Here is a 12240-nt window from a genome sequence, read left to right on the forward strand (position 1 = left end):
CTGTGCGCCTCTGTTCAGTGTCTGCGGGCTGAGAGATATAATCACGCCACTTTACAGTTTTTTTTTAAAGTTTTCCAGTCCAGGTGGTACGTGCGAATCAGCAGCAACTAAATAGCTATCAATGCTAAATAACTTACAATGATTGTGATTGTGGGTGCACCTCACACCAAAGTTAACAGAACTATCACCAGTCTGAATTTATCATGCCTACCGTACACTGCACTGTAAAGAACATTTTTTTTCCAGTTTCCACTGAAGTATGTAAATTACTTGCATAGTTATCGATTGATTTTTTTCTCTGTCAGATGCACAAGCACTTGTACACACGATTCCTACGCCCTAAAGAAAGAACACGTTTTCACACTTACTTTAATGCTATTTCACTTCACCTGAACTGTTACACTTAACAGTTAAACTGCTAAGAAGAACCCAATTCCAAGTTAAAACAAACTTCAAAATGCTTTTCACAATGTGTTACTATTTAAAGGAATACGTCTCATCTCTTAAAACACAGAGGTTATATGAATTGAGTAAGCACCCCAAGTTCAATGACTAATATTTCAGCGCATGTCTCTGTTTTGACAAGTGTTTCATTTTTAAGTAATATCACACAAAGACACATACATTTAATACATACAGCAAACCATTCGGTTGTGCTACAACCTATCATTGTCCAGATTCTCGTTTTTGTATTAATGAGGCATATACAATAAATAAAAACCGATAAAGGAGCTCAATTTCTGTACTTCTCAGCACTATGCGCAGGCAAAGGGCAGACCTTCATATATCATAAAGCTAGGCTGCACTTAAAGTTTTCTAGAACACTTCACTTAGCTAGCAGATATGCCACGCAGTTTCTGTCGTGGGTTTTTTTTTTTTTTGAGGTATATTTTCACTATGTTGGTTAAGGTATGCAATTTCTGTTGCTTTTTTTCTATGAGAATATTTTCTTGGTGTCTACCAGTTTGTGTGCATCAAACTCATGGGCTGTTTTGTATCTACATGTTACTTTAGCTTGAGCAGTCATCTCTCCCTCCTAGAACCACATTTGAGTCTTTACTAACTATAGGCTTGTTCTGCAAACACTGATTAATAGAACTTCACTTCAATACACCAAATCTATGTGTATGTTACAGTAGGCAATGGGGATAACTGAAAGAACTTTCAGAGGTAGGTCCACTGAAATTAAGTTTTGATATACTTTTTTAGCTTCTACAGTTCTGGGTATTTGAAACCAGAAACATTCTCCACTTATTTTTAGACTAACCTTGGACTGCAATTCTGTGTTTGAAAGATGTTTTAATCCCAGTATCTTTTATCTGATCGGCGTCACACACACATACACACACACAGACACACACACACACACACACACACACACACACACACACAATAAAATAAATATAATTTAAGTACAAGTTGCTGTGGAAAATGTAATCAACCTAATACAACTTGTAGCTTCTTAGTTCTAAGAGGAGGTATCTACTACTGGATTACTTTCTGTGTAAAATTGTGGCCCATACAGTAACTAGCAAAGCCATTTATTTATAATACTCACACTAAATACCTTTCTTTTTATGAGCTGAAATCACAGCAGATTACACCAGGAAATGCTATATCTAATTTCACAATAATGATTTTTTTTACTCTGCTTCAAAACAAGCTTACTATAAATCGGGTTTAGAATGCAGAACTTAAACAAATCACATTTCTTTAATTATAACAACACATACAGCAGTTATAACATTTTCTAACAGTGCAGACTACCAAACATCACTTTTTTTTTTTTTTTTTTGGGGGGGGGGGGGGGACTAGGTACAAAATCAGGTGTAGTCTGCGACTATCAGCACAAATGCCTACCCAGAATGAATTTTAGTCCATTCCTCTTTCTAACAGTAATGACAACACAAACACAACTAACAAATTAATAATAATAGTAATAATAATAATCTTTACTTTTACATCATTGATCACTACCACTGAAACTGAACAGTAAAGGAGGAGTTTCAGTTGTTCTGACTGGGTATTTGACTGTATCCTTTTCTGTTCCAAATTGTGGCAAGGCTTTTATCTTACTTAATGTGTGTATTTATTTTACATGGATAACCTCCTTCAAAATGGTCAAGTACAAATAATGGGAACACTACAGAAATGGAACTCTTACAGGGTAAAAAAAAAAAAAAAACTAGTTTCTGTAAATCGAAATGAATAAAATAGAAATTAGATTGGAAAAACAGGCCTCTATAAAGAGGTATGTTTTCATGGTGCCCTTTTGTGATGTGGTAAGTATCTTACGTTTGGAAAGTGGAGCATGAATGTCACCGATACCAACACAGAGACATGCAGCTGTGCAATGCAAAAGATACAGCTGAAGATGAAAAGTGGGGAAGCAAACAGAGCAACCCAAAAGTAATCATATGGTTAATGTCTAGTGATTCCCTGGCATCACTTGCAATAGTTTTTGAATATTTGTTTCAGACTCAAAGATAAAATCGTAATCCAATGAACAAAGCACCTTTTACTTTTATTTGTTAACAGGGTAAGTTTTCAGTCATGACCTGGTCTGAAATGAAGAGTAGTAAGGAGTACACAGTGTAGACTAACCTTCTCAGTTGGCATCTAGCCATCCACGTTCATGTACGTGACTGCAGATGTGGCAGTCTGATCCCTTTCCACTTTACCACGGTTACAAACCGCATAGATTTCTGGGCATCTGTACACTGATACGTTCTCTTCTTAATCTGGACTGGTTTTACAGTAGTCTGGATTTACAGAAACTAGGTTTTTTTAACCCAGAACTCGCCGAGCACGCATGCGCTCACAATTTGAGTTCAGAGACTTGAACAGCGAGTCAGTCGGACTCGCAGCTAGGGAGTATTATTTAGAATACTAAATATTTTATTTTTTAAAATGTAAATATTTTTCTTTCTTATCACAGCTAGGGGGGCTGCAGCCCTGCAGTCTGATGACATGAGCCACCCCTGAATAATGCCTACAAACAAAAAAAAATTATATGCACAAAACAATTTTACTTTACACATCTTTAGGAAATTATTCTTTCAACTCCAAATGTAGAAAACAGAGTGAATGCTGAACACTTCTTCCTTACATATTTACAGTCGCACTTACTAATTTTCAAACACATTACACCTCCTGTGCTCCTCAAGGCTAAAATTCTCATCTCAGTTAGCAAGGCCACACATTCTTCCATTATGCTTCATTTTTATTTTATTACTAGATTCATCTAACACATTTGTATTTCCTAGTCAAATTACATTAACTGCACACTTGCAATTCCACTCATTTTGTAAATATCCACATATTTTTATAAGTTTATAGCCACTTCTCTTAAAAGACTTACCATTGTTTTAGGTTTCTTATACTTAAAACTATTTCTTAATAAACAAATCATGTGACTCACCAAAGTCGGTCTCAAACATCGACAATTCATTAAGCCCTGGTTCTTTGTAAACAATAAATGACAACATAAAGGTGAGCTTTCATTTTACAGGCTTATAGCGAGTCCTGCCTTTCTTTGTTACTGCTGTGGCTAAAACATTTGAATCTTCCTGAACAGCAGAAATGCTATAAATTTTAAAGGCTTCTTCCTAGTTAGATGCAGAAAAATAGCACACTGTTCTTTTTCCAGCGTCTTGGGTATTCTGTTTGCAAAAAGTAATGGATCACATTTCTTGACCTACAACTTTCAATTTTCTAGCAGTAAGAAATGGATCATGTCTTGACCCACAGCTTTCAGTTTTCTACTGAACTCTACTGCAGTAAGAGTACTCCCAGTGGTTGTAATTGGACCATCTTCTCACGAAAGATGGAATATCCTGAAGGCTTTTCTCATTTGTAACATACAAAAAAAAATACGGCAACTTTTACTAAACACTAACGTAACTAAAAATGCTAATTTCTGAACTTCTGAATGCTCAGCAACTTGAAAATTAATACCTTGTTCACTTCTTGACAACTACAGCATTTATACTGTCTATCAGAATGATCAAAAACAACACAGACTCTGTGGATGAGTAACCGGCCTCCAGTAATTATTTTTTGTGACTGCCAAGTGAGCAAGAACTACGGAACACGCATCTCAGGTATTATTAATGCCCTTTTTTTAAATGGATGTTATTATATACTATGGGGTATGTACATCCCCAGTGGTGAGACGTTCTGAGGAAAAATTGCCAAACAGGAAAGGAAAAGAGGACAACACAATTGAAGACTTTCTGTGAAGAGTCCTAGACTTTCTCTTCAGGTCTCTCACATCTATTACCAAATTTCAGATATTCTATCAATGCACTTTAAGATCACAGACTGCTGCAATAATACTTACCTGCATTTCCTGTATAAATTTGCTCATTTAAAATTTTTGTTAAAACAGGTAACCTTACTGGAAAAATGGATGTCTTTTTCAGACAAGGATTAAGGCTCAACAAAAATGTATACAAAAGTCACCTCTACAATAAAAAATATTTACAGCTCCACATCTAAACACCAATAAAAACAGAATTATATATGAATGAGAACTAGATCTATATCAGTAGTCATAAACCATACATTTGCAAAGAGACAATTCAACACACTTCTGTTAAACACTTCATCAAAATATGGTACACACAGCAGGAATCCTTGTAACAGTGTGGGGTAAAAATATATATATTCCCTGCATCAGTAACTGATTACTTATAGCAGTAATCCAATTCTCTGTAGTCTTTTGTTATTTATTAACCCTGATGTACAAGCTATAACTCACCCCCACGCCACATAAGGCTCTACAATCCTCAACATTTTCAGACATGACTTATTCAGTTTGATGAAAGAGCCAGAGTAGATTTGTCGAATACGAAGATCGCAGATTGTTCTTTTCACTCTCAAAGAGATTCCTTTAACTCTGCACAAGAAAAATAAAAGCCAAATAAATGACTTAGCATATGTCTTGACTGACAACTGACTAAAACACATCTACTATATCCTGATTAAACTGTTAGTTTTACCTTTCCAGCAAGACCTAGATGCAAATGACTTCAGTATGAAGAAGATATGTGGAACAGTTAGTGGGAATCAGGCTGTGAGAAAAATCTGTAATGAAAGATTAGTTGTGGCAAGACCATAACAATAGATGTCCTACTCTTCTCTGTTGCAGTATTCCTGACACAAGGGGAGTTGACTGCCAAGGTGATGACCCGACGTCGGCCAGTATACCAAAGTCTTTTACTACCCAAGGCGCATGGTACATCTGACATTGGCCATCAACAGACATCAGCCATAAAAGAGATGGATGCGCGTACTACTATCAGAACTTAAGCCCCAGGCAGAGAGACAGTCTAAGGGAATGAGGATCAGTGCATCCAAGAAAGCCAAGAAGTGGGGAATGGAGGGAGGGATGGAATACTGCAACAGAGAAGAGAAGGACATCTATTGTTATGGTAAGTTCTTACACAACTAATCTGTGTCCTTCTATTCTTCTGCTGCAGTATTCCTGACATAAAGGAGAGTACAAATCCTCATGAGGAAAGGGACGTTGAAGTGGCAGAGGAATTTTCTATGAAGCCAAGGAGAATGGCCTTTGGCCAACCTTGCCCTGGATATGGAGATGAAATCCAGCTTATAGTGTTTAGTGAAAGTGTGGACAGATGTTCAAGTAGCAGCCTATAAGATAGACTTGGTATCCAAACCCCTGAGGAAGATACTGCCCTGGTAGGGTGAGCTTTGACTGAGACAGGAAGAACCTTACCATGGTGGGCATAGCAAAAGGCAGCAGATTTGAATATCCAATTACAGATGGTCTGTTAGACACAGGCAATCGCAGAACCCTGGGATGGAAGGACACAACTAACTGGTCTGTTTTCCTTAAGAGTTTAGTCTGATGTAAGCAGAACCTGAGCTGTCTGTGTAGGATCTTTTCACTACTGTTCTGGGGGGAGGGTTGGTAGGTGTACTTGTCTGATTTAGGGACAATTTACTGACAACCTTTGGCATGAAAGATGGATTTGTCCACAAGGAAACCCTGTCTTTGTGGAAACATAAGAAGGGGGGGGGGGCATAAGGGCTTGCAACACGGAGACCTGCCTGGCAGAGATAATGGCCACCAGGAGGACTGTTTTCCAAGTGCAGTATTTGAGTGAACTAAATGAAGCAGGTTCAAAAGGTGCTTGAGTCAATTTTTCTAGCACAAAGTCGAGGTCCCAGAGTGGAGCCACGCATCTCCTGGGGGGGGTCTAATATGAAGGATGCCTTTGAGAAATTGTTTAGCTTCGAATATGGAAGTTAAGAGAACAGCTAGTGGCAGTCTAGCACAGACAGCTGACAAATGAGCTTTAATGGAAGAGTATGCTAATCATGCATTAAGCAATTCACACAGATAGGACAGGACCACAGGTGGTTCCTGCCTTCAATGGGTCCTGGCTGCTAGCCAGACACCAGATGGAGAACCTCTTCCATTTGGAGAGGTTAGATTTTCTAGTAGTAAGTTTCCTGGCCTCCTGCAGTACCTGAAGCACATCCTCAGAGTAAAGGTGTCTGAATGGTATCAGGACTCTATCACCCATTAGGTCAACTGGAGAGTTTCCAAATGTGGGTGTAGGAGTGTGCCCTTGTTCTGTGTTAGTAGGTCCACTCTGTGGGGTAACATCCGGTGACTGCCCTTGGCTAGATGAAAGAGAAAGGGGAACCAATGCTGTTATGGCCAATAGGGTGTCACCAGCAAGATTTGTGGCTTTTCCTGTTGGACTTTCAACAGGACTTTTGGAATTAATGGAAGGGGAGGGAATGCATAAAAGAATTTCCCCTTCTAGGACACTGAAAGGGCGTCCACTCTCCATGCCTGAAGATGGTATTCTTTGGCACAAAACTGAGGGAGATGTTTGTTCATGGGGGAGGCAAACAAGTCTATCTCTGGAATACCCCACTGGTGGGCAATGTCCAGAAACACGTCTCTGTGAAGCATCCATTCGTGGGCTTGTGTTCTGGATATGCTTAGGGTGTCTACTACAGTATTCTGGCTGGAGGGGATGTACACTGCCTGGAGAAATACATCTAGAAGGCAAGCTAGATGCCATACCTGAGTGGCTAGTCTGCACAGGAGATAGGATCTGGTACCCCCCCTGCTTGTTTATGTACCACAAGACTGTCACTTTGTGTGCACACGTAATCTCTCTGGTTTGATAAGTGAATGGAATGTTTGGAGGGCAGACAATAATGCCCTCATCTCTCTCACATTTATGTGGTCCTTCATTTGAGAGGGAGATCACTTTCCTTGAGCATTGTGGAGGTCTAAGGCCACCCCCCCCAAGCCGTGTCCAATGCATCTGTGAAGAAGACCAGAGTTGGTGGCAGAGGGTGAATGGGAAGACCTGGATTTAGAGACAGTTGCGAAATCCACCACTAGAGCTCCTGCTTTTGACATGGGAGGAGAGGAATTAGGTGTTTTAGAGGGTAAGCATGCTGAGACCATACTGATCTGAGGAACCACTGATGTTTCCTCATGTGAAGCCTTGCTAGAGGAAGCATTAGAATGATGGATGCCATCAGCCCCATGATTCTGAGGAACTGCCAGACATAAATCTAATTTAGGTGGAGTCTCTCTGCAAAAACTAGAGAGATGTTTTGTGCCTTGGAATATAGAGACACTATCATGCTCAGGGTTTGAAATCTGCAGCCCAGGAAAATGAGATCTTCGGTTGGGACCAGGGATGATTTCTTGAAGCTGATGGTAAATCCCAGGCCTTGAAGACTAGCAGTTGACATTTGGAGGGATTTGCTCAATTCTGTTTGAGAAGTGGCTTGGATTAATAGGTTGTCCAGGTATGGGAAGGTTAAGATCCCCTGGATCCTGCAAAAGGCTACCTACTGGGGCTAGACATTTTGTGAAGACTCTTGGGGCTGTGAAGAGTCCAAAAGACAAAGCCAAGAACTGATAGTGTGAGGATCCCACAGAAAATAGTAGGAATCTCCGGTATCTGTTGTGGATGAGAATATGGAGGTAGGCATCCTTGATATCCATGGAAGTTAGAAATGCCTGAGGAAGGATATGATTCCAGGGAAACAGTGTTTGTAAGGTTAACATTTTGAAAGAGGGGTCTATGAGAAAGTCGTTGAGGTATGAAAGGTCTAGAATTGGTCTCAAGGGTCCTTCCTTCCTGGGAACTAGGAAAAGGCGGGAGTAAAAGCCTCTTCCCATTGGGGAAGAGGTTCTACAGTGCCCTGTTGTAGGAGTTCCTGTAGAACTGGAGGGGAAAGGGGGAGCTGATCTTTTAGTGGTAGGGGAATTCCTGTGAAGGCAGGCACCTTGTGCCAAACCATGAAGTACCCCCCTCTTGATGATGTTCAACACCCAAGAGTCCTGAGTGATGAGCTCCCAGGAAGGTAGGGATAGGGAAAGGTGCTGGGAAAAAGAGATTTGGTTGCTGCAAGAAGAGCCCGTTCAATCAGGAAAAGGCTGCTTAGTTATATGGGAAACCGAGGCAGAAGAGGAAAAAAACTGTTGGGTCTTCTTGGCCCTCTTTTGAAGGCTAGATTGTGGGGCTCTGGATTGCCTGTGTATGAAAGTTTGTTTTGCAGGGTAATACCAATGAAATTTAGGCACAGGAGATACCAAGATGTGCTTGAGGGCCTTAAGTTCTTTGTTTTTTTTTTTCCTGGAGAGATTTGAAGAGCTCTGCGTAAGGTTTCCCAAAAAGGGCAGTATTGTCCATGGGGGCATCCATCAGTTTTGCCTTGATGTCCTCAGGTAGAGGCTGAAGCCTAAGCCAGGGAAATCTTCTGAGGACAGAAGAAACGGCAACCCTAAAGGATGCTTCTACTGCATCACAGGTGCATTTGATAGAATGTCTGGCTACCTGAAAATAGGTGGCAAGGAGGGAGGATGCAAGGGCCTTATTTTCAGAATCAGGCATGTCTGATACCAGTTTTGAAACTTGGGAAAGAAGTTCCAAGTTGTAATCGGTTATATGTGTCTGACAGTTTAATGCTCTGAAGGCCATGGTAGCTGAGGTATAGATGTTCTTTCCCGGCCTCTCCAGCTATTTGCTATCCTTATCTGAAGGGAGCAGGAAAGAGGAAGGAAGCAACCTGCAGGCCTCATCAGAGGCAACAGAAATTACAGAAGGATCTGCGGCATGGGTCTTGAAGAGGAATCGAGTCCTTGGGTACTCTGTAATACCAGTCTGACTTTTGTGGTACTGGGGCTGTGAGTCTGAGTGGGTGGAAGTGGATGCAAAACCATCTAAAAACACAGGTACTATAGGCAGGATGGGTGAAGGACTAGGGGTCTGTACCTGGAGAAAGTCATAGCAACACTTCTGGACTTAAGACATCTCTGTAGTGTTCCATTGGAAGTGGTCACACATTTAGGATATAGTCTCCCCAAAGAAAATCTCCTCCATGGGGGAATCTGTCCCACTGGAATCCTCTTCCGGGCAGGCATAATCTAATGGTGCAGGAATTTGCCAGGAATAATCCAAATCATCATCCTCCTTTTCAAAAGATGAGTCTTCATCAGAGATAGGATGAGGCCTAGGTCTCTTTCAAGGGGAAGCAGGCCAGGCCGTAGGGGAGGCAGGGCGATCTGATGGTGGTCCAAACACCATAAAGGCCTTAAAGAGGCCTTGTGAGAAGTTCAGCCATTCCTTCTGTGGGTCGGGGGAGGACAGACATGCTTGGTTTTTTTTGTTTCTTCTTTGCAGGCGTATCTATGTGGTGCAAAGAAGGAGGGCCAGATACAGGCCTGCATTTCACAATATCAAGAGTAGACATCCTCCCTAACAATTATCTGGGTTACTCCCCTAGGGCCCTCTGACACAATAAGCCTTGGTTCCGACTGGACATCGGAGACCAGTGTCTGTAAAGCCTCTCTGGACATGCAAAAGTCTGGAACCAAAGCGGCCTGTGAATTGGGCTTGGCCTGTGGGTCCGGATCCTGGTCAGCCCTAGTCTCCGAGCTCTCATGCACTTCAGGAGAGATGTCTGACTCGAGAGGCACAGTTTCAGTTTCCGGCCTATGTTTTTTGGCCTTTCATTTTGCAAGCTCGGTCATCGGGTCTAGAGGGGAATCCATCGCGTTCTTCACAAGAAACCTGAGAAAATTTTCTAGGTAGATTGCGAGGGAGGATAACCAAGTTCGGAGGGTCTTCGGTACAAAGGATTGGCAAATGGAACAGGTTTTGTAGTCATGCTGAGGGCCAAGGCAAAAAAAAGCACTGTGTATGACTGACTATCTTTATGAGGAATCTGTCGACATAGTCACACTTCTCTTTTCTGGATGACACGAACCTCAGTAAATAAACAAATGTAGCAAAAGACAAAAAAGGTTTCCCAAATGGGGCACTTATCATAAGAAAAACAGCGATTCCGACAGCAGAGTGACATACAGGACTGCCAATCTATCTGGCAACAAAGAAGTTCTGAGGGTGGTGTGCAAGTACATCTCTTTTAAGGACGTCTGCTGACGGCCAACGTCAGATGTACCGCACGCCTTAGGTAGTGAAAGACTTTGGTATACTGACTGACGTTGGGTCGTCACCTTGGCAGGCAACTCCCCTTATGTCAGGAATACTGCAACAGAAAAACAGAAGGATATCCGCTGCTCTACTTGAAACAAGGGTTTGTCTCAAATGCATTTTTAATTTTCCACAGTGCCGACGTCAGTACAAACATCACCATTGTGCCCTTCCTGAATTAGTAAATGGCCAGTGTTACATAACTGTGAGTACCTAAAAACAGCCAAAAAACAGCCAAAAAACAACTAGAACCTTATCACCTACTGTACTCATCTGCCTTTTGTTTTACCTATAGACTGTGTGGACTTCATTCATCCAGCTATTTTCTGCTAGCCCACTTAATTCAATTAAGGGTACTGGATGTGCAAAGCAGTGAAATAATCCTAAATGGGGCACCATTCCACTGCAGGATGCACAGGCACACACAGACAGACAGACACACACAGACAGACACACACAGACAGACACACACAGACAGACACACACAGACAGACACACACAGACACACACACACAGACACACACACACAGACACACACACACAGACACACACACACACAGACACACACACACAGACAAACACACACAGACAAACACACACAGACAAACACACACAGACAAACACACACAGACAAACACACACAGACAAACACACACAGACAAACACACAGACACTCTGCATGCTCACAATTTGACATGATGTGTTTGCCTTTTGAATGTAGGACACCTGTTTAAACTAACACAGGTACAGGGAGGGTGTGCAGACTACAGAGAATGCACCCCAAATGAGAAACAACCTGGAAGACAGACTGCTGCGAAACAGCAATGTTAACCTTGGTTTCACTGTGCTCTGTCCTTTACAGATTATGGAATGTTATTAAAGGACAATAATCGTGGCTCTACTTGTAAAAATGTCAACACTCCAAAATCCATTAGTTGTTGTTTGTCTTTCGGCTTTTCCCGGTTAGGGGTCGCCACAGCGGAACTCCGGTCCGTTAATGATTGGCAGTTGGTTTTTATGGTGTCGACTTGCCAGCCCGACGCCCAACCTTCAACGAAGGCACGCCCATTCAACGCATGTCTTTCAAATGCCCACTCTACCGCGGGGAGGACATGCAGACTCCACACAGAAGGCACTCCCAACCCAAGCCGAGAATCAAACGGGAGAACCTCTTGCTGTGAGGCAACAACGCTACCGCTGCACTACCACAGAAGTCCTACTCCAAAATCCATTAGTCTGACTGCTAAATTCAAAGCCACATTAACCTATCTAAAAGCTTACAACTGAAGCTTGATGGGAAAAGGAAAAAGTACAGTTGCGTACACTTACCATAAATGTAGATGCTCGAGTGTTTTCACTGTTGCAGTCATCAAACTTGGGTTATCTGCCTGCAGGTAGCCCTCAGTCAGCCCGAATACCAGAGTCTCGGGATTTCTGTGTCGGATGCTGTCGCCTCTTCCATGGTTGTCAGGGGTATAAAACATGCAGCCGACGCCATTACATCAGTTTTTCTTGCCCCAAATGTCAGGAGCCCTCAAAATAGGAAGCTATTAAATGGTGTGGAACACCTCCAGTAAAATGTAAATACCCCTACCATAAAGAGGATAGCTAGAAAGAATAGACAAAGCCAGGGGCTGGAGGGAGGGAAACCAGGACTGCAACAGGGAATACACTCTAACATCTACATTTATGGTAAGTGTACACACCTGTACTATGTTCTTCGTGTTTCACTGTT

General features: G+C 41.9%; 1 protein-coding gene across 2 annotated transcripts in view; it reads right to left on the bottom strand.

The window, feature by feature from the left end:
- RPL7L1 (ribosomal protein L7 like 1) overlaps positions 1-12240 on the bottom strand; it is a 613595-nt gene that overhangs the window by 294245 nt on the left and 307110 nt on the right. Inside the window, exon 4 of one of the 2 annotated variants that reach the window (XM_044061738.1) lies at positions 4763-4900. The exons of the other annotated variant lie outside the window; for it this stretch is intronic. Within the exon in view, the coding sequence (XP_043917673.1) occupies positions 4763-4900 (138 nt within the window). The remainder of the gene's footprint in view (positions 1-4762; positions 4901-12240) is intronic. 2 annotated transcript variants of the gene reach the window in all.

Source organism: Protopterus annectens, chromosome 2.part0, assembly GCF_019279795.1.
Source record: "Protopterus annectens isolate FY-2018-M chromosome 2.part0, PAN1.0, whole genome shotgun sequence".
NCBI lineage: Eukaryota > Metazoa > Chordata > Ceratodontiformes > Protopteridae > Protopterus > Protopterus annectens.